At 42.8% G+C, this 24,350-nt stretch overlaps 1 protein-coding gene across 4 annotated transcripts in view; it reads right to left on the bottom strand.

Moving 5' to 3' along the window:
• Positions 1-24,350, bottom strand: part of ntrk3b (neurotrophic tyrosine kinase, receptor, type 3b) — a 368,425-nt gene that overhangs the window by 219,775 nt on the left and 124,300 nt on the right. For all 4 annotated transcript variants that reach the window (XM_070554718.1, XM_070554717.1, XM_070554719.1 and 1 more), the window contains one exon: positions 1,454-1,522. In XM_070554718.1, the coding sequence (XP_070410819.1) occupies positions 1,454-1,522 (69 nt within the window). The remainder of the gene's footprint in view (positions 1-1,453; positions 1,523-24,350) is intronic.

Raw genomic sequence — 24,350 nt, 5'->3', positions numbered from 1 at the left:
TGTGGTTCTGGTGCTTTCTTCAAGCCACAACCCTCAACGTGTTCTGGACATGGTTTTCAGATGAATGTAAAGAGACTGTATGACATTAAGCTTCACAAAACCCAACGCCATGGTTCTGGACTGGAGGAAGATAGTCTATTCTCTCTTGTCGGGGACATCCTGAGATCCTTTAGGAGGAGCTGGAGAGCGGTAGTAGGAGAAGGAAGTTTGGGATGTCCTCCTGGACACGTTCCCTCTGTGACCTCATGTACATATGATAGGTTAGTGAATTTTGATGGATGAGTATATAAAATTATTTAGATTCTGCTTCACACTAAAATGATGGGACAGCATAACTCCAAGAGTTTTAGGATCTAAGGGACAATCTACGACCCTTGAGTGTGAATGAAGGTGTTTAAATCAACCTTCTTGGACTTGTCCTCCAGGTGACGTCTCATTTTATTGATTGAAAAAAAGTTGTTATTTAAAAAAAACTATTTGATGAACTGAAAAACAAATGAGGCGCAGACCTACGTGATCCAAAAGGAGTTTACACTCTGTGTTGAATTCTTTGTGGAAATTGTGGAATGTGGAAGTTTGTAGTTGTGGCGGTGCTGGACAGCTGGTAGGACAACAAAAGTACAGAACACGAATTTTCTAATGAAGAAGAACATTTACAGCCCAGTAACAAGCACAGTGAGGGAGTCGGAGGCCCATCTGCCTGTGCTGACGGCCCACAGTGAGGACACACTTGTGCAGCTCTGGTGTGCGGTCTGTTGTGTTGCTTTGTGCATCGGCTGAACAACAGTAGCTCTTTCTTCTTATGGGGGCTGCAACGCTTGAGCTAAATGACAAAAACTATGACATGCATGTCCTGTTGCCTGTTGGGTTGCTGGAGGACTACTGGAGATTAGCATTGTCGCGCTCTCCGAGGACCTGCTCTGCTTCTACCTCTGAAAATAGCACAATAAGGAGGTCTGCTGGAAATAGTCTCATATCACACCCCGGTACCTTGGTTTCATGTGCCTCAAGGCCCAAGTGAGCAGTTTTCAGAGCACAGCCAAGGTTCAGATGATGGACAGCACTGACAGGCATAATGATGTGTAAATTACAAGCAGGTCAACACTGCAATGCTCTCCCCCAGGGGCGCCAGAGCAAACCCATTTTATAAACACAATGATCCCTAAAATATTCATAACAAACAGGAAAATGGGGTCAGGCACCTTCCTCCTTTGCATCCATTACATTTTCTTCCGAGCACGTTTAATAAACCAGTTGATGACTTGACGCCTATAGGTGCGGTCCTTCACGTGCGCTCAGACAAATTTGGTGGCTTTGTACGACAAAGGCAGGAATTGTAATGCTATGCAGTGAAGACAATTTGTATTGAGGCTGGCAGAGTGCAGGGAACAATGATAAAGTGCCATAATAAAACACAAACAAAAGGCAGGAAGACAGATGAGACGGGACTTACAGCTCAGAGAGTTGGAGGTGCTGGAAGAGCTGCCATGACAGGGTGCTGAGAGGATTCTTTGACAAGTTTCTGTTAAAAAAAAACAGAGAGAATATTAAATTGAATTATATTATGTGAAATAGTTGATGTGATGTTTATTCAGCCTTTTTTTTTCATTTCAAGTTTTGATGTCTTGTGGTTTTGAGAAAACCAGCAGCAAAGCTCTCATTGGGGTTATTTTGACTCTTTTTCTTTTGAGGTGAAATGACATTTTTAGCCTCTGAGGTTTTCTGTTATGTGCTGTTGCTTCAGAATCTATTAAGACACAATGTTTTCAGCGGTATTTTTTCCTCTGTGAACACCGATACACAACAAATGTTGCTAATGCCCAGTTTTTTATGCGATGCAAAGGTATCGATACCCTTAAAGCTGTCCCGTACAGCAATGAAACATGTAAATATGATCTTGATCAATTGCTCATGACTTTAGAAACCCCACACCAGATGCATGAACAGTAAATAAATAAATAAGTGAAGGTATGCGTGAAGTAACCTTATGCATATCTAGGATCAGTTATGTATAATCACATGACTGATTCCACACGTGATGTGAGGGATTAGATCAGTTTCAGTCCTGCTGATGCTGATGGGATGTTTTAGAATTAAACAGGATGTGTGCCTGAGTCTTTAAAATTAGTAGCTTGTTATCCATTTAACAAGTTGAGATTTTATCACTTTAGGTCAGAAAACACGCAAACACACCCTTTAGTTTGTCTTTTAAATCCTACATACTGCAATGAATCAAAAGGATCAATTGTCTTCATCTAATTGACACAGTAACCTTTCATACATGCCAGAGCTGCAGAGTCAAGGTCACACCAGCTGGAGGATTCAGACGTACAACTCTTTTTGCTCACTTAGTGTTCTTCAATGCAGACGAAATAAACTGAAATATGAACTCAAATCAATGAAGTTGAAATGAATGTTGCTCTTACAATGATCCATTGCAGATCTTATGATCAGCATGTGTTTGATTTAACAAGTTGATTATATACACTCATACACATCTTCATAAGATACATATTAAAGTTAAGGCTCACCTCACATAAGTGTTTTAGGCCCTTCTCATTCACAGTGATAAAAACATGTTTGTATGAGGAGGGCGTGGCTTTCTGAGGGATGCTGGTAAATACCCAGACACTTGTCAAATTTTGATTGGCCAAACTTGGCCAGAAATCGTAACAAAGTAGTTTATTAGGACAAGAATTACTTCCCGACTGATTCAATTTTTAGCTGATTCCCAAACCCGCCAATTCGGAACAAGCGTCCTTGAGGCATCTCTTTAGACATTCAGTCAAAACCCTGTTTGCACGCTGCAAGCTGACACAGCCAGACGGCTCCCTAAGAGCCACATCCACTTTGGACGCAGACAAGCATTCCTGCTACTGTTGTGACCTGGAGACATCTCAAGACTGGGCGTGTCGTATCATAGTTTAATCTACAAAATCCCGGTGCCGTCACGTCTGACTGACTTCTGACAGTCCGGATCTGCTGGGGGTCTCCGCTGATGCTGTTTAATTAATAATAAACTCTCTAGTTTATAGCAGACAACAAATTCTTTTACATCCAGATTTCATAATTTCTTTCAGATACAAAGATGCTGATAAACATCTAACATACATCACACCACCTACACATCACATTCCATCACCGCGTATCCACTCCATCACATCTCATTATTCAAATCATGTTATTTATTATAATTGGTTTAGAAAAGAATAAAATTCCTTTCTAACTATATACCCGACTCTGAATTAATACGAAGTGTGTTTATGATCCCTGAACAAGTAAAAGTAACTATAATCTTCTGATTAAACATTCAAAGACCAATCAGGTTGATATTTCATATTTGTATGGAATGTCACATCTTTTTGGTCATAATTCATTTGCAGTCGTCATGCTATAAGTGTGACCGCTACAATTCCAAGTGGAAACAATGATTTTGCTTAGAGATAATGAATATTATTATTGATATTTGTGTCTGAGTGTAACTCGAGCGCGTTCTCTAGCTGACGTCAGTAAAAGGTAAAGGAGCTCACAGTTCAGCTGTAACGGTGAAGCTACAGAGTTTTATGGGTCTGAAGATGATTTATGACGCTCAGATCTGAACTTTGACTGGATGATTCTTTGACATTCAGACTTGTCCTGACACCACTCCACACTCCCCTTTCTGTATTCATGGTGTTACCACGGTGATAAAAGGTGAAACATCGCCCCAGTCTCATTTCATGTGCAATCTGAATCTGCATTCATCCCTCCCTCAATTATGTCTTTGCCGTTAAATATTCACACATCACCTTCAGGTTTCACTGTCGTGTGTATTAGCCCGGGCTGTAGACGGCTTTAATAACAGATACCGTATCCACCGTTTCAGCCCACTGCTTCTACGTCCTATGAAACAAGACAGAAACATTTCTGAGAGCTGGGTCTGCTTCATTCACTTTCTTAAAGGGTGAGCTCGTCCATTTAATTCAGTTCAGTTTCTTACAGCGCCAAGCCACAAGCAGAGTCGTCCCACGGCACAGCACAAAGTAAACATTCCAGCTGAACCTACACTGAGTTCAATTCATTATTACAATTAGTTAAAAGTTCCTAAGATAAGGAAACCCAGCAGATTGCATTGAGTCACTGACTTGTGTCAGAGACGTTACAGCAGTCTCCCAACAAGCATGTAGCAACAGTGGCGAGGAAAACTGACTTGTGACTTGTTTTGTCGGCACAACGTCAAGTTTCACCTGTATGCAGATGACTGTCAAATCTATTTACCAGTATCACGCAATAACTCAAGTTCTTTTAGACCACTCTTGGACTGCTTGGAGGAGGTCGAGTTATGGATGGCTCAGAATGTTTTTTTCTTCAACCAGAATAAAACTGAGACTATCCGGTTCGGCCCGAAAAACAAACATGGATGTGCCCAAGGGATTGACTCTCCTTTATTAGCACCTTTTGAGAAGGCTGTGGTCACCAACCTGGGGGTGAAGTTGGATGCAGAGCTCACACTGGACAGCCAGGTCAATGGAACAATCAGATCATGCTATTTCCACCTCAGGAGAATAGCTAGGATTGAGCCCTTTCTTTCACGTAAACATCTGGAAACTGTCATCCACACTTTCTTTACCACCAGACTGGACTACTGTAACTCGCTTTGTGCAGGCATCAAGCAGGCCTCCATAGCAAAACTACAGAAGGTCCAAAATGCGGCAGCCAGGTTACTGACTGGTACCAGGAGATCTGAACACATCACGCCCGTCTTGGCATCCGTACACTGGCTTCCAGTCTCTTTTAGAATTTCGTTTAAAGTTCTGGTGTTTGTTTTTAAATGTTTAAATGAGTTGGCTCCACGTTATCTATCGGATCTGATCCATCCTTATGTTCCAGGCAAGGAACCTTCGGTCAGCACAGCAAGGACTGTTGGTCGTTCCCAAACACAGACTGGAATCTCGAGGGGGTCGTGCTTTCTCGGTGCTGGGGCCGAGGCTCTGGAATGAGCTACCTACATGTGTTAAACAGGCCACCACGCTCGGCAAGTTTAGGAGCCAGCTGAAAACACACTTTTATTCTTTAGCTTTTACTCAAGAAGAGTCCCGTTAACGGATGGCTTTGCATTTTTTTGCTGCCCCACCTAGATTTTATCTGCATGTTTTTGTAGGTTTTTAAATGATTTTATTTTTTATGTTCATTTCTGCTGTGCAGCGCTTTGTTTGGTCCTTGGGCCATGTGAAGGTGCTATATAAATAAAGTTAAGTAGTAGTAGTAGTAGTAGTAGTAGTAGTAGTAAAACACCCGTATAACAGGAAGAAACCTCCAACAGAACCTGGATCAGTATGAGCAGCCAATGTGTTATGACTCACTGGGGATTTTAGAACACAGAGCACACACACACACACACACACACACACACACACACACACACACACACACACACACACACACACACACACACAAGTCTAGCAATCGTTGTGAGGACCGTCCATTCATTTTAGTGACAAGATGGTGCCTAACCCTAACCCTAACTCTAACCATAACTAGTCTACTCCTGACCCTAAACTTAACAAAAACTTAATTCACACCAAACATCTAAAACTAACCAGTAGAGGTCTGTAGCATTGTAGCAGAGTGAGGACCAACAAGATGTCCTCACTTTGCTACAAATGTCCTCAGTTTGCCGGTAAAACACTTGTTTCATTTTAGAGGTGATTTGACTGAAACCTTCTGAAAATATTCTGCAAACATTTGTGGATTATTGAAATTCCTCTGTGAAAGCATCACCACTCTGTTTTTTAACATAATGTGTAATATTTCAGCTCCTGGTGGATAGCCCTGGCCCATCATGCCATGGTGGAGTATTGAAAACCTGATGATCTCACCAGGTTTGAGGATTTATTTTCCATGCTGTTCTTGGAGGCTGCTGACCTTTGCATGGGAATACTTTAAACACACCAGCTGACTTCAGCATCAGGGCAGCAGAGGATGAGACCTGCTCAGTCATTACCTGGACTGCTGCTCATGTACAACGATGTATAACTTAGGTTGAGAGTCTCCAACTGTTCTAACATATGAAGCCAAAGGGATTTCTATCAGCAGTAGTTGAGTTCCCGTGACTTATTGTGTAGGTCAGAAGCTTTGTAATATCCGGTTCTCTAAACCAGAACAAGATTCTTAAGGTTGTTTGAAGATATGAACGTAAATCATCACTTCTGCAATGGTTCTAAATGTCTAACAGTACTTCGGTGCTACGTGTGAGCACCCTACTGACACCCACAGCCCATAATAGGCTATCCTTGTGGGAAAGCTGTATGACCAGATGTGTTGCCACAGCAGGAGGTAGATACCGATGTTGCAAATCGGTCTCCTTCCAGGTGATTGCATGCATACCATCACAGATGCACAAATGCAAACACACATTTCCCAAAGGGCTTAGAGAGTACATGACAGGACAGTGAGAGAGAGAGAGAGAGAGAGAGAGAGAGAGAGAGAGAGAGAGAGAGAGAGAGAGAGAGAGAGAGAGAGAGAGAGAGAGAGAGAGAGAGAGAGAGAGAGAGACATATGGGTGAGCAAACAGCAGCTCATTAAGATGTAGAGCAGAGCCACTCAGCAACTGCTTTAAACCAGCTCAGTGGCCTAGTGGTAGAGTGTCCGCCCTGAGACTGGGAGATCAGGGTTCGATTCCTGGTCAGGTCGTACCAAAGACTTAGAAAAAATGGGACCCAATGCCTCCCTGCTTGACACTCAGCATTAAGGGGTTGGATTGGGGGGTTACACCACCAAATGGTTCCCGAGCGCAGCTTGTCTGCAGCTCACCGCTCCCCCAGGGGGTGGGTCAAATGCGGAGAACAACTAATGGGACTTTAACTTTAACTTTTAAATCCCAGCCACTGGAACACACACGCATCTAGGCTGCAGATCTTTCAACAGGCAAAAGTCAAACGGTATATCTGTAAATGTACACAGGTTAAACTGCCTGTCTCTAGCAACGCGTACAGAACATCTAAAGCAGACGTTCAGAGACGACAGGCTTCTCTCAGGCTCACATCAGACCACACTGGGCTTTTGTTGCTGACTCTTTATCTTACGATCAAACCGACTGTTCTGGAGCTGTTACCTGTTACGACCAGGCCGACTGCAACATAAAGAAGTTTTTGTTTGAGAAAAGGAGCCAAAGCACTACTCAGCCGTAGTAGTAAGAGTGAGCTGTAGTGTGCTCCCACCTGGAAGCCTCACTAGGCAGATCTACCTGCACCTAATTAGGATGACTGGCACAGTGAAGACAGCAAATACTAAAAAACACCTGCTACTGTCCTCTCCTAAGCACTTCCTTGACCTTGTTTCAAATCATAATGATGTTTAAGAAAGGTGCAGAGACATGTTTTTGTTCTGGTCTGTAGGAGGGAATAGAGGCGGGAAGACTGAACCTCCCACCAAGCTGTGATGAGGGTTTGGTCAGCATACACGGCTGATCAAGTTCATCATAGATGCACCACTTAGGCTTTAGACGGAGCAGTGGAGTAACAGTGTGAATTATTACTTCATCGTTTTAATGAAAAATGACTAACAGGTTTTTACAGTTCATCCAATCACGACCAAGGCCAAGCAGCTTGCTGCTTCAGTGTTTTAAGAGATATTTTCTCCAATGTTGCTATGGTTACTGAAGTAGAAATAAAAGCACTTGGTTCTGACTCTACCCTTCCTTTTGGCCTGGTGCTCCATCATGCTGGAGAGGTTGTTGCTCATCTTCAAAATGTTGAATGGTTAGAGATGTTCCTCTGGGAGAAGGTTTAGGTACCATTCTTTACTCTCCTGTGGCTGAGAAGCAGCCCCCCCCCCCCCCCCCCCCCCTTCATACACTCATAAATCATCTCATGATGGTTCAGCATGCGACAATAGCTATGTTTGCAGGTACCAGATCTGATTCAAATCTTGGCTGTTCAGAAATCCCAAAGCTCTGTCCACATGGATGCTAACCGGAACGGTCCGATGATGATTACATGCATCAAGCATTAAATCGGATCACATAGGTTGATCATACACAGAGTTGTTTTCTGGAAAACAAATTGTAGCTAAACACCATCTTGTCCTCCTGGCTTTCCCCTCACATTTTATTTTCTTATTCTCTAGCGTTGTCCGTTGACTTACCTTTCGAGTGGTTTTTGATTTATTTGATACTTTGGTGAATTCCTTCTTCCTACGTCTTTAGACGCAATTGAGTGTATAACTCAGCATTTCTAGCATTTCGGCCATGGAGTCGTTCAATAATGTTGAGCTGCAGTAAAACAGACAACCTCTGTTTACCTTCCACCATGTTTTTGGCTTGTCCTGAGCGGCTGCCAAGGCACACATGCGCAGTGGGCATCGATCTGAATGGATGTGTGCATGGACGACAATAGGAATGATGATCAGACCAAACCAACACTCTCAATCGAAATGAAATTTCTGTCCGATCAGGCTGTTTCACATCAAAATATTCAGATTGACGTGTTTATATGAAGAGTTTTTGATCTGACAGGGCGTTCATTCCGATAACTTGTGCCCATGAATGTAGCTAGTGTGACGTAGATCTGTGAGGGTTGTCTAATCCTAAAGTTTCACCACATATTTTCTATCAGACGCAAATGCAGGAGATAGGAGACTATTTTCAGCCTGCATGAAGAACTCAGAGTGACTGGTTATAATAAAAAAAAAACATTTAAAAAATTTCAGTCAATCACACTTTTAAGTGTCAACAATCAATGGAATGACCTTCCATTCTCTTGAAGCATTTTTCTCTAAACAGATGTGAAAATGTAGCTAGAGTAATGTGGGCTGCATTGTGGCGCAGTGGTTAGCACTGTTGCCTCGCAGCACGAAGGTTGCAGGTTTGAAACTCGGCTCGGCTGCGGCCTTTCTGCGTGGAGTTGCGTGTTCTCCCCATGCATGCATGGGTTTCCTCCGGGTACTCCGGTTTCCCCCACAGATCACAACATGCCCTATAGGTTATAAATTGCAAGTCGCTTTGGATAAAAGCGTCTGCCAAATGAATAAACATAAACATAAAATGTCGTGAGAAAAGAATGTAAGAGAATTTCTCAGGACTTAGATTTGTTTACTCTGTTGAAACTGTTGGTGGTGCATCATGAAAACATCAGGTGACCACATTATACATCAGTATGAGTGTTGCTCTGAAGAATGTGGCTGCAAAGATCTGGGGGACTGAAATGATGATTGTTATCTGAGCTACAGAAGAATACATACAGCCATGGATTAAATAAAAAACTGTTGACACTGTCAGAGTCCCCACCTACAGACCATCCTCCTCCAGCCAACCGGCTTCCACCTAGGACCACAACTCCCAGCAGCCCCTCGCCAGGATTCCCATCATTCCCCGCCTACGTCACCAACTGCGACTATATGCGGAGGTCGCCTTCTATTTCAAGTGACTCAGTCATCGTTTCTTCGAACCTATGATCAGAGTTACCAACCCACCAGCTCTTCCAACAAACTCCCTTCACCCAGCAAGTGTCCTAGCTTACTTTCGGAATAGCTCCACGCTTCTGTTCCACTTTGGTCAAATAAATACATTTGCATTGAACTCAGGCCCTGCAGAGTGAACAGACCTGAGCCCGCCCTACAAAAGTTTCCATCTATCCATTTTCATCCGCTTATCCGGAGTCGGGTCGCAGGGGCAGTAGCCTGAGGCGAGAGGCCCAGACTTCCCTCTCCCCAGCCACTTGGGCCAGCTCCTCCAGGGAAATTCCAAGGCGTTCCCTGGCCAGGTGAGAGAATAGTCCCTCCACCGTGTCCTGGGTCTACCTTTAGGTCTCCTCCCGGTTGGACGTGCCCAGAAATCCTCACCAGGGAGGCGTCCGGGTGGCATCCTGACCAGATCTGGGGTGCCAATATGTGGGCAATTTCTGTTATTCTTAAAGAAAAGAGTCGGAGAGAGTTTTTTCAGTCGAGACAGCGTGGTCTTTTATTTGTCTTCTCACATCTCAGGACAGCCGAAAGACCCCGACAAAAGAGTGGTTCCCCTTTTTATAGCTCACAGCCTTTGAACATTCATTAGTCAACCAGCGAGAACCAGACCATATTTGGTAACACATCTCTTCTGTGGAAACTGTGGGTGGAGACTTCTGTCTGGGACACAGCAACACTTTTGGAATCACATCAAGTATTTAGCAAGTCAGATAAGCTTTAAGCAATTTTACTGGAAGCAAGCAGAGACCAAAACAGGAAATTCCTTTGGAGCTGATGTTGGAACAGCACACGAACTCTAGCCAGAAAATACTTTCAACCCAAGAACTCAGCTTTAACTCAATACATTTTGTAGATGACCTCTTGACCTTTTTGGCGCCAACAGCCCGAGCCACCTCAACTGGCTCCTTTCGATGTGGAGGAGCAGCGGGTCTACTCTGAGCCCCTCCCGGATGACCGAGCTTCTCACCCTATCTCTAAGGGAGAGCCCAGCCACTCTTCGGAGAAAACTCATTTTGGCCGCTTGTATTCGCGATCTCGTTCCTTCGGTCACTACCCAAAGCTCATGACCATAGGTGAGGGTAGGAACGCAGATCGACCGGTAAGTCGAGAGCTTCACCTTCTGACTCAGCTCTCTCTTCACCATGACAGACCGATACAACGCCCGCATCACTGCAGATGCAACACCAATCCACTTATCGATCTCACGCTCCAGTTTTCCCTCACTTGTGAACAAGACCCCGAGATACTTAAACTCCTCCACTTGGTGCAGGACCTCATCCCTGACCCGGAGAAGGCATTCTACCCTTTTCCGAATCAAGACCATGGTCTCAGATTTAGAGGATCTGATTCTCTTCCCAGCTGCTTCACACTCGGCTGCGAACCGCTCCAGCGAAAGCTGGAGATCACATTCTGATGAAGCCAACAGGACCACATCATCTGCAAAAAGCAAAGACCTGATTCTCAGGCCACCAAAACAGATGCCCTCCACACCTTGGCTGCGCCTAGAAATCCTGTCCATGAAGGTAATGAACAGAATCGGTGACAAAGGGCAGCCTTGGCGGAGTCCAACTCTCACTGGGAACGAGCCCGACTTACTGTCGGCAATGTGGACCAAGCTCTGACACCGGTCATACAGGGACCTAACAGCCCGTATCAGAGGGCCTGGTACCCCATACTCTGGGAGTACCCCCCACAGGGCCCCCCGAGGGACGCGGTCAAACGCCTTCTCCAAATCCACAAAACACATGTAGACTGGTTGGGCAAATTCCCACGCACCCTCCAGGATCCCCCTAAGGGTACAGAGCTGGTCCAGTGTTCCACGGCCAGGACGAAAACCACATTGCTCCTCCTGAATCTGAGGTTCAACAATCCGACGGACCGTCCTCTCCAGAACCCCTGAACTGACCTTACCAGGAAGGTTACAAAAGGTTGATGAGGCTAAATGCACAAAATGCTTGTTAGATACTAAAAATGAGAAATGAGAAATTAAAGTTTAATGAGAAATTAAAATCAATAGTACAATATAATATAACAAAGAAACATTTGCAGGTTTACAAGCAAACACACAACTTACACAATGCTAAGAATGGGCGCAGGCAGAAGCATAAGCTTATAAGCCCAGCCCCCAAACCCTTTGAACTTAAACAAAATTTTAGAATAGCATACCGATTCCATAATTTTTACATCATGTTTGAAATGTATGGGAATATATTCAAATCCCCATTCTAGCTTTATAAAAAAAAAAGACCTTTAATGTTTTATGCATTTTTTCATTGACTTGATTCATGATATTCAATCACATTTGATTTAAACATACCCTTAAACTTTACCATTGTTGAACAATCTTTTTGCTCCTGGTCTAATTTATTCCTCACATCAACCCCAACACAAGAAATACAAAGTTGTTTCATTTTAGTTCTTACTTTAGGCTTTCTAAACATTTTATACCCTCTGAGATCATAAACACTCTCTCTGATCTGGAACAGATCCTGAATTTGTTTTGGCATCGAATTATACATCACTTTATAAATAAACTGTGCAGTTCTTAATGTAACTAATTCTCTTAGCTTTAATACTTTAAATGAATAAAAAGTAAATGTGTATGCTCTCTACAAGCTGCTTTATTTACAAGTCGGATTGCTCTCTTTTGAATTATAAACAAAGGCTTTAAGTGGGTTTCGTAGGTATTTCCCCACACTTCAACACAATACATGAAATAAGGCAGAAATAAGGAACAATACAAAAGATATAAAGCTTTTTCATCTAAAAAGTATTTAACTTTATAGAGAACTACTAATGATTTCAATAACTTTGCTTTAATTGAGTCAATATGCGGTTTCCAACTTAACTTTTTTTCTATGGTTACGCCAAGAAATTTTATTTCATTCGCTCTTTCAATTTCTGTATTATTTATTTTGAGATTTGTATCCACTGTAATTGCTCTATTAGTAAATATGATAAATTTTGTTTTATTTAAATTTAAAGTTAATTTATTTAAGTTAAACCAACACTTTAATGCATTTAATTCTTTCTCAACCTTGTCCATTAATAATAATAATAATAAATAATAAATAAAAATAAAAATAAGAACTACTGATGCATTTTAAAGCACACATGAGCAGATTATCCAGTAATACTTTATCTAAATGTATAATCCTTTTATTTTAGTCTATAACTTGCTACCAAACATCCACTCAGAGTCACAATTACAAGCTTAAACGTACTGATTCAGAAACACTTCTGTATCATTTAAACTAAGCTAAAATAATCATGCAGATGCTAGATTGTTCTCCCTGCAATCAGTCCTGTTGCTGTGAGCCTCCCTAACTTACAATTATGGAAGAATATCAGTATCACAACTCAACCCCCTTCAATTAGCATGCTTCTGTTGTTCTTCGCTTACATACAAAGAAGAGGGAAGGAGGACTGTGTTCTGGTTGCAGAGTGAGACCTCCCCACTGCTCTGACAGAGAGTGCTCTGTTTTCAAAGGTCAGCCTTCGTATTTTGACAAGAAATGTCAGCATAAATTGGATTGAGAGGGGGTTAAATGAATTAATAAATATCTAAACAAAACGGCAAATAAGCCATCAAAGTTAACGGAATACCAAAAGACCAGAGGTGATGAGGCTGGGTGGTGGTGCGACGGTTGGAAGGAAGGGGAGGGGTGTATAGGCACACAATTTAGTTGTGTATGATTAAATGTAGGCAGCAAACACACACACACACACACACACACACATGCACCAGACGCAGCATGAGCATTAACACAACAGCTCTTTATTTATTGAACCACAAATCATTCCCACAGCTCAGACTGGGCTCATTTGAATAAGGGATTACAATTATGTGATTCTCATGAAATTTTCATTAGGTCTGCGTAAAAAAAATACACAATACAGCCACGGATGTGTCCCGGTGTTAATATTGATGGCAGCAGTGGCTCCCCATCCAGAGGGGTGTCGGAGAAAATGCTAAATTAAAGCACCTAAGTGTTTTGTTCCTCTGCGGAGGAGGTGCCGCTCCTCCTTCCTCCTTCTTTAATAATTCTGTTTGGCGTGAATGCCTTTGGGATAGCTTGGCCACTCCAGAGGGTCGGCTAATTAGCGCAGCATTACTGGTTGCTACTGTCTGAGTGCGGGGGAGGTCTGTGGATTGACATTCAGTTCGTGTGGAGGAGGAGCAGACAGCCACCTAGTAAAATGTCGCAGCCGGCTCGGCTCTACAGCCGTAGTGGAATCAAGTTTTCATCTGCCACTGGATGTTTTCTGCTGCAACATAAATGATTTGCTCCCATTTGACTGCGCCTCTTTGCAACATTTAGCCATCCATAAAGAGGTTTTCTTCTGCTGGAAACGTTTCAGTGCTCTTTATTATATGAGTAATGTTGATGACTGTAATCTGCAAAAAAAAAAATAAATAAATCCTCGGAAGCAGGATGTCGGGCTTTGAAATGTATGTGCCCACCGTAAAAGAACGTTGTTTTTCAGCTCTGACATTTTACAGGAGAGGTGGGTCTCCTCCACAGCACGTGCAGCTCATCAAGTAACAGAGCCTCGGGATAAAAAAGTGAACACAATTGAATCACGACCGCCTTGAACCAGGTAATAATAGTGACGCACGAGATTCACCTTCACTAGTGACTGATGGAGGCTAAAGCTTTGGTTATCTGGTCACATGCTGTTCACCTGGGCCTTGTCTCTACGGTGCTCCACGCTAATCTTCCATTTCTGTGTTCAGTAGGTTCAAAGCGATTTCCACCCACCACCAGAGGCTGTATCCGACATAAGTAGCTCTCTTCATTTGCCACGGCTGAACTTACTGCAACCCCAGATTGTCCAATAGCTGGAAGGACACCAATAAAAACGTCATCTTGATGAAGGGAAACACAGGGTTAAGCTACTAATAAGGTTTGCACGAGTCTGCGGCTCGCTGTGTGTTTCTGCATGACAATGCTCACTACTCATTTCATGCTTTTCAGCCTCTAATGTAACTACGAATCTCACGGTCCACCGGTTCACCCTTTGCTGCTGCTTAACTATACTGAATACAATCTGCCTGACTAGACACAGAGATGGAGAGATCACTGTGTAGATGTGCATGTTGCACCACTGGGAAATGGCTTTAATGTAGACCTCAGCAGAAATGGAGTTTATTTCTCTTCCCCTTCAGAGCATTTCTACTATTACCCATACCACTAAATGAGTGATTATCCTGTACCGTATTTTATCTTTGCAATATAAATGACAACATCAAAGGTGAAGTGAGTACACGAGAGGATCAGTGAGGGTTTTCTTTCATAAATAACAAACAATTTCCTTTCTTTTCTCTCCTGTCTTTCTATTATCTCTTCATATCAGCTCTGTAAGGAACATGCTTTTTTTTATTTGGGCCTTTTTTCCAAACCCGGCGCCATGGAAACAAGCAAAAGCCAACATATTGACACAGCAATCTTGCAGAAGAGCTGTCCTGGATAAAAGGTAATGATGTAATGAGTGACACTGATCATTAAATACGTAGGGAACAACCTCTCCATAGGGGCTCTTCAAGAGTCTAATAAAAGTCTCCCTGATTTAAATATCTGATTTTCTTTGAGGGATTTTTTTTGTACGTGAGTAAAACTGAATGTTTATTTTTTTATTTTAACGTAAAGTTTCTTTGCACATGACAGTTTTGGATTCCTTTTTATGCCTCAGCTGTCCTTTGAAGCTCACGCTGGAAAAGACACCCGCTGGTCATTTTGGCGGGTACACCTGTGTAACAGAGCGTCACCATAGGTTTCTAACCAGCCAATCACATCACAGCATGTCAGTATTTGGACAGATGAAGACCACCTGCTGAAGTTCAAACTGAGCCTCAGAATGGAGAACAAAGAAGATTTAAGTGACTTTAAACAAGACATGGCTGCTGGTACCAGACGAGCTGTGCTCATAGAACCTGCTGGTCTACTGGGATTTAAACCCACAACCATCTCTAGGGGGTTGGTCAGACAGGAAGACATCAGCAGCTCAGGTAACCACTGGTTCCTACTGAGATCTGCAGAACAGCATCTCTGAACCACAGCGTGCTGAACCTTGAGGCAGATGGACTCCAGCAGCTGAAGACTCGTCAGCTGAGAACGGCAGCCCGAGGCTACAATTCACACAGGATCACCAGAACTGGGCCAGAAGAGACAGGACAGAACTTTCTGGTCTGATAGATCTGGATTTCAGCTGCAGGCTAACCCTAACCCATCTGATGCTACTTCCAGCAGGATGATGCACCTACAGGAGACGTGTCATGTTGTCGTGTCAGGATGGAGCAGAATCTCTGAGGGACCCAAGACCTTGTTGAGTCTATGGCTTGAAGAATGAAGGTGGTTCCGAAGACAAAAACGGGCCCAGCCCTGTCCCACTTCAAGGATCATCAGACTTTCATTATGCTACCTCATTCAAACACCAATAAATCCTCCAAATCCTTCCTACAGGCCATCGTCCTGGTATATTTTTAAAAATGCAGCATATGAGAGAAGACGCCGTCAGCTAACTCTCCACGAGACGCTGCCAGAATGACAACCGTCACCAGAAGCATATTTCTGGCTCTGTGAGTGGGTGCCTGTGTTGTACCGCAGCTAGAAGATCTGTGCTAATGCTGTTTACCGAGGTTACTCGTCGTCAGCTTTAAATATCGTCTCAGGCTTTAAATACATCGCAGGTGTTGTGTTTGCTGCCACAGCAGCCAGATTTTTCTTTCTGACCCTCCTACGGCAGCCGTGTGCACGAGGGGACAGAACACATTCACAGCAGGTCCTGACACCACCGTTGGGTGGAGACACACATCTTGATGTCTGAACTGGAAGCAGAGAAAATCAATTTTTCAACAAGAAAATATGTGTTTTTTTTAATAATTATGAGTTTGTTTCCAGAAAATCTTAGTAAGAGTCTCACTTAGCATAAATATTACTTTTCTCTAACCGCCGTGCAGACGCATTTAATCCCTGAAAATGTTAGTTTCTGCTATGCATACAAGACTTTTTCATCAAGCTCTCGTGTATTTTTTTATTAGACTGACAAACACTTGAACAGGCTGCTGTTTGCTTCAGCTCCACCGATGCTGCAGCGCTGCTGCTGCTGCTGGCCTGAGCTCATCACACGAGTGAGGGCTGCAGACCAAACTTTAAGGTCGTTGAAGATTAACTCACTTCATTAATGGTAAATGGCCTGTGTTTCATATAGCGCCTTCTAGAGTCCTAGAAGCCCCCCAAGGCACTTTACAGCACAATCAGTCATTCACACGTTCACACCCTGGAGGTGATGAGCTATAGTATAGCCACGGCTGCCCTGGAACACACTGACAGAGGCGAGGCTGCATTACCCAGGCACCGCCGGTCCCTCCGACCACCACCAGCAGGCAAGGTGGGTGAAGTGTTTTGCCCAAGGACACAACAACAGTGACAGACTGAGTGGGGCTCAAACCTGCAACCTCTGCCACCGTTGCCCACAATTAAGATTCAGTCAATTGAAATAATTTCCCACCACAAGAATTCGTTTTATTGAGTAAATTAAAGATCATTTCAGTGTTAGTGACACCTGCAGAGGCTGAGGTTGCTACTGAAGTATCCGGTTCCTTTATTAAACCCGACCAGAACCAGAACAAATGAACAAAGAAAACTCCCCTTCTTCACTCTCAAGCTCTCTCCTATAAAAACTTCAGTCATGAAGAAAATACGTCCATCTGTGTTCTGTCAGTGTTTGGTTTCAAGAAGTATGCACCTAAAATGAGACGTTTAAAAAAAAAAGTCCTGTTTGTGATGTCACAAACAAGGAAATAAGCATGGGCCTCCAGAACTGGATCTACTGATCTCCTTCTACACAACCACTCACTCAGAAGCAGGTTTTTACTGATAACACCAGGAGCTGAGCTCCAGAACAAACAGTAGAAATCCTTGTCTTGATGTGATCATATGACTGTTTGAATCATTTACCTTTGTTGTTTCATCTTTTCTTTTATCTGCTCATAATATTTCTCTCAGAGGTCTCAGTTGCCTTCAATCTTGTTTTGTGTACTTTAAACTGAGTTACTGCAGTGATGCAACCAAAAATGAATAAATAATAATAAACCAGCAATCCACAATAAATGTATTCACAGAGCTCTGTGCAGCCTAGCAGTTCTACTCTGCAGACTATACCAAAAATGATAATATTAAAAATTTCCTGTGGCTTTTAAATGGACTGTATGAAGTACATTGATATAGTTACGGGGGGGAAATAAGCTCACTAATGCTGATTTTCCCTTCCAATCCTTAGAATATAGCCAGATTGTCCCAACGTGGAAAGCTGAAGCTGACAGACCACTCCGTTTGTATTTCATGTTTACAGTAATTACCCACATGCCCCAAAATCCAAGAGGTAATGAGTTATTAATGCTAAAATATGTGACATAATTAAAAACAGGGTCATTGGCTTTGAGCAAATGAAGTCTGTCTGTTCACACACACACACACACACACACACACACACACACACACACACACACACACGCACACACACACACACACACACACACACACACACACACACACACACCTACACACACACACACACACACACACACACACACACACACACACACACACACCCCTACACACACACACACACACACACACACACACACACACACACACACACACACCCTTGTTAAACATCCTCAGACTGCTGCAGCAGGGCCTCTGGAGAAACCACGGTGCTGACTGTCCTCTTTAGATGCACCTCACCTCCTCAATCTGCCATGGATCAAAACCATAATCTTGGTTTTTCAAATATCCCACACTATCAGAACCATCTCAGATGGGTCCAGCACAAATCCAGTGTGAAGCCACTAAATCATTCATGGGACAGAAGTGAATACATCTGACGGTGTTCTGAAGGTGAGGCAGCACTTGAAGAGTAACACTGATAGAGACGGGAATGAATGTGCTTAAAATCTCCCTCCTTAGGCTGCTCCATCGCCAGGAACACAAAGAAAGGGAAGGGAGGCCCATGAATTGTGTTGGAGGTGCCGTGCAGGGTTCATTTCATCAACACAGCCCAGGAGAAACTTCAAACAGCCACACTTTCATTAGAATCTAGAACGTTATTCACCCAAAACCTGCATCAGACATAGGTGAGGGTGGCTCAGAGGGAGAGGATAAAAATAGTTCATTCTTTAATCTCAGAGAAATCCTCTGACTATGATGGAAATTCAAGTGTGTGTGTGTGTGTGTGTGTGTGTGTGTGTGTGTGTGTGTGTGTGTGTGTGTGTGTGTGTGTGTGTGTGTGTGTGTGTGTGTGTGTGTGTGTGTGTGTGCGCCTTTTTACACCTCATCGATATCCATCCTAGTTAAACATAACTAAGTGCTGATGGAGGAAAAGAGCGTCCTGCTGCTATAATAAATTTGTCAGAAGGATGGAAGCAGTTCTGCCTCTGTCAGGGACAGACTGGAGATGTTTCTTCTGTTACATTTTTGTTTTGGTCTAGAGGCTGTGCTGCCTAAACACTCTGTTGGCTGTTCCTAACATCTGTTCTAATTATTAGCCACTGCAGAGACAAAAGCTGCCTCATGCAAAAGCAGCTGGATGAGCGCTCCAAAGTTTTTTATTTCAAAGTTCAAGCATAAACTCATATGGAGTTGAAGGAAACGTCAAGGATGTAGAGGCAGAACCAGAATAAGCTAAATTTTCATCCTTCACCATCACTTAAGATCCATGGAAAATAAAACGTGGAGAGCAGAGACGGGATCACGTTACTGCAGGAATACTGGGATTGCTTTAATGTGTTTAACTGGAGCATGGTTACATCTCAGCATAAAGCTTTCATTTCATTCAAACACACACACACACACACACACACACACACACACACAAAGATGTTAGCTTGAATATGGCACCCTATAGTCATTACATTTTTATTACCTGCCACAGGTACAAGTTAGTTTATAAGGTTTTTGCCTGTGCATGTGTGTCTGCACACACATCATCTTATGAACCAGTCCTACCCCTGACAGAGTGGGGATACAAAAAAGCACCTCAGTGAAAAATGCACAAATAGTCTCAAGATAAGACTGTGTGTGCGTGTGTCCTCCGCATGTGCCCTAGCTTCATAATAACAATGCGTCGAGCTTCAGCGCTCTGGCCTGGCGCATGCCGATATGTTCCGTATTTGATCATTTTTAACGATGTTGGAGAAATCTGAAGGTGGTGCCTGCCAGATTGTAATTAACACCCTGTCTCATGCAGGTGTTCTGACATTGTAAACCTCACACACAGAACATTGTGGATGTAACTAAATAAATCAAGACACGATTCCCATCTGAGCATTTTAGCATTATTATATTACTGTATTAGCACACTGACTGTGGGACAGCATTCTAAATGTGTCAGGCTATTAACAGCGCGCTGAAGATCTGAAGTTCAGAGTGCGTCTGTCAGAGGTCACACGCGTTCCAGTGGAACCACGGCTCACGGGTGCACAAGTGAGCACATCTGGGCTGGGCGGAAGTAATGTCTTCAGTCACAGTGGGCGAGCTGTAAACAAAGCAGCATGGCAGAGAGGAAGTGTTCTGAAGTTTGGGTCTACTTCACTAAATGGGATGGTGTTATGGAAATTTTATGTTTATTAATTCTTGATCATTGATTCAATCAACTGAATGTAATATGTATTGCCCTATGCCTTTTTGCATGCTCACTTATTCAGACACACCCACTCTCTCTCTCTCTCTCTCTCTCTCTCTCTCTCTCTCTCTCTCTCTCTCTCTCTCTCTCTCTCTCTCTCTCTCTCACTCTCACTTTCATTCCTTTCTTATCTTTTGGTATAAATAAACTCTGTGACCAGATGTTCGGGGCATTTTGCCTTGTGCATATGCCACAGTTATAACTTGACTTGTCTTATTGTCTCCTTTTCTCTTCAACTATCGGAAATGGGTTATTAATAAACATATTGATAAAATCCATGACAGATGGGTAACTGGGTGATGATGAAACCAGCAACAACGATCTAAGTGAGGCATCATCATCTTAATCTGCTCCAGTAGGTAAATAGTAGGTAAATAAAATGTTTAGGATAATGTTAGCTTGATATGTTAGCTTACGTTCAGCTAATGGGGCGTTCACTTTCTCCTCGGAACTCTGAAATTCCAACTAGAAGAAAGTGAATGCGCTCTAAAGTTTGGCTTCACTCCACTAAATGCGATGGGCTGTTGGGTGATGATGAAACCAGTGACAATGATCCGAGTAGGAGGCAACTAAATCTGCTCCAGCAGCAAAATAAACCGTTAAACTAACTTTTAAACTAACTGTTAAAATAACTGATAAAGTTAGCCTGATAGTTTCACTATTGTTTGTATAGCTAATGGTGCACTTGTAAGAAAAATAGTTTGAAAATGAATGGCAAAACAAGTAAATACATTTCCCAACAAAGATGTTTGCTTCTGTGTAATTAGCAGTTTATAAAACTGCAGAGGGGACAAGAAAGGAAAAGGAGTACATGGAGCTGGGTTTAGCTTGTAAAACACCACGATATTAAAATACAAACTGTTTTATGGTATCGAAGTTTGCTTTAGTTTCATTTGTAGTTTAAAATACAGGGTCTCCTCATCACAGTTATTCCAGATAGCATAGAAGAGGATTAGGAGTATACAGAGATGGGTTTGTTTTTGTATTATTTAGAAACGGTTGTTGTTAAACGTTTTCATATTGAAGAATTTTGTACAACACTATGATGATAAAATATTGTTTGTCATTTATCATGATATTTATCAATTATGGTTAAATATTGGCAATTAAAATAACTATTAAACACTAAAAAGTATCGAAAAGTGGTACCGTTAAGTACGGGTATCGATTTGTAGGTACCGGGAACTGGTACCACATCGATTGAAATGTCAAAGGTGCCCATCCCTACGTCTAAGATGTAATGACACAACCTCCCTGTGAGCTGATCCAAGTAGCTCACAGGCCCATGTGAGGAATGGGGGTGGGAGGAACCAAGCATCTGTCTGCATACAGAGGAGTTTGAGATCCTCAACCTTCAAGGCCGACATGGGGAGCTAGATTCAGATGATGGCAATTTGTTTGTTTGCTCTGCCTTGTGTCTCTTCACAGTCTCAGGGATAACTCCAAACAGCAGAATCATGGGCATGAGCTTCTTCATTCAACAGAGGAGTTCTGAGACTAGCCAGTTTGCTGGGCAGAACATCCAGCTTCCATTTTAGTTCGAGCAACGCATGAGTCTGAGTGTTAACAGCATGACACATCCCTTCATTGAGGTCAGGCAGCTTGTCAGTTGCTCCTGACAGCTTCAGAATTTTCTGATATAATAGTAACCCACCCGCTCCAAACACCAGAAACCTGGTTATTGTTGATCCAATTATATTAATATCTTTTACGTCCTCCATGGACAGCACACACACACACACACACACACACACACACACACACACACACACACACACACACACACACACTCAAAAGCTGTTGGTTGAACTGAACCGGAACGGGCCACTATAGTCAAACGGCGTTAGATGGGATAATTTAAGTAGGGTCTGTCATGTAAATGATACAAAATTTAAAGTTTCATAATTTAATGGCAGCCAATGAGAATTCACACTTGTCGACTGATAAAAGGCATTAATATCACTGAAAACATATGAGCTTTGGTAAATAAAAATATATGAATCGGTTCGGCCAAGTACCAACAGAGCCAACCAATATTTGAGACTAACCCAAGTTTATTCTCAGCTCAGTAACTTTTCAGTAAGCCACCAAATGGTGATTCATTATGTTAATATCGGCCTCTACAAGGAGACGTATCAGAAGCAGCTGTGAATGATGGGTAATGATTACTTTTAATAAGAGCTTAATGGTGCCTTTTGAGAAGCTTTCAATGAACCCGTGCCATCAGTAATGCCAACAAATTAGGCTCTAAATTGTCACATTGTTTGGTGAATTTTAATCCCCAAACAGCTTCTTCTGTTACCATTCCTGCAATGGGAGCTGGGAAATGGCAGTCAGACATATGGTGTTGGAAACAACATGAAAAGAGGTGAATGACAGACGTGACATTCTTTTTTTAAAGGTCTTGTAGTGAAGATAATGGTAGCTGTAACACAGATCTGCAATATCATTTAAACTTCATTTAAATTTCCAGCTGCTCTGTAATTAATGCAAGACAATATTGTGCACAGTCATCTGTTTAAGCTGCTGATTGCAGGGGAAAGATGTGAGTCAATGTTCCAAGACATGAGAGAACAAAGCCCGTAGGCCACGATTCTGATCATCTCCCCAGATAGGGCTGGATATGTTAATTTAGGAGTAATGCAATAAAAATTGTCATTTTTCCAATAAGACAAAAGGGGAATAATAATAGCCAGTGGGCTGACAGCTGAGCCGCAGGTACACAGGAACCTTTCAGCAATAATTCTTATTGTCTTCCATTTCAGAGATGAAATGTGCACTTAGTCTGAGCAAAAGAAAAAGAAAATTCAATGCAAAAGCATTTCTGTACACGTTGACAAACAATAAAGCTGTGTTTAACTCTGGGCTCCCATGGAGAAAAGTTTGCTGCTTGTTCAGCTGAAGGTACACACTGCCAACCTGTTCTGGCCCGCTGCTTTATGAAATGCCTCTCACTGAAATCAATAAAATGTTGGAGTTGATTAAAACACCAATAAAGACACCCAGGGGTATTTCTCCCTATAGGTGTGAGACATGTTTTCAGCCTGCCTGCTAGCCTAAGTAAAAAAAAAAAAAAGCTTCTATTAAAAAAATATCAGAAATGTGTGGGTTTATTTTATTTTATTTTTCCCTATGAAACTGCCTTGTCACATTTGGCTAAAGGATCCTAAGAGTGTGCCCAATGCATTTAAAACTGAATGAAGCTGGAAATGATGGGAGAAAGCTGACAATAACTTCTTCCCTTCAAGCAGGACTTCTTTAATCCCTCACTTTGAGTCATTTTTACTCTCATTTCCAAACGTTTGAAAAACTGATCAAGGCATCAGTATAAAGTATGAGCCTGGAGCAGGAAGTTAGGCCAGAGTTCCCACTGAGCAGCCCATGTTTTCTCCCCCGTCCTAAGGACTGGATTAAACAATGCTTCAGCTAATTAAAACATTTCTACCAAGCCACGGGCCCAGCCCTGGTCTGATACTGCAGCAAACATTCTTTATCGTACCAACAGAGAGAACAGCCACAGGATCTGTAAGAAAACGGTCCGTTCGGGGGGTGGGGGGTGGCTGGTGCCTAGCTCCAGCAGTCAATGGGCAATCGGGCGGGGTACACCCTGGACAGAGAGCCAGTCCATCGCAGGGCAACACAGAGACACACAGGACAAACAACCATGCACACACACACTCACACCTAACCTTTTGGACTGTGGGAGGAAGCCGGAGTACCCGGAGAGAACCCACGCATGCACAGGGAGAACATACAACCTCCATGCAGAAAGATCCCAGGCCGGGAAGTGAACCCAGGACCTTCTTGCTACAAGGCAACAGCTCTAACCACTGTGCCACTGCGCAGCCATCCAGGACATCATTGTTGATAAAATGTTCTTGTCATGGCCATCAGTTCAACAAGTGGTGACTGATGAGAGGTCTGCACTTGTGTTTTTGTTTTGTTAAACAACTGATGGCTGTGTGATGGTTTATAAAATGATGTCATAATACTGTAGCTACCAATAAACTTTGGGAGTGTCATGTTCTGTGTCCCTGTGGTCCCCAGTCCCCCTCCTGGTTCCCTCATGTGTACCCTAATCTCCTGTGCCCCCTTTTGGTCCCCAGCTTCTCCAGATTTCCCTCTAGTCACTTCACTGATCATTAGTTTTCTGTTATTTTAGATGATCTAGTTCACATCTCCCTTTAGTGTGTTGTGTTCCTTCCTCGTTTAAGTATGATCCT

Source organism: Nothobranchius furzeri, chromosome 9 (genome assembly GCF_043380555.1).
Source record: "Nothobranchius furzeri strain GRZ-AD chromosome 9, NfurGRZ-RIMD1, whole genome shotgun sequence".
NCBI classification, from domain to species: domain Eukaryota; kingdom Metazoa; phylum Chordata; class Actinopteri; order Cyprinodontiformes; family Nothobranchiidae; genus Nothobranchius; species Nothobranchius furzeri.
Note: the sequence above shows the minus strand (reverse complement) of the source record. Positions and strands in the feature narration are given on the sequence as shown.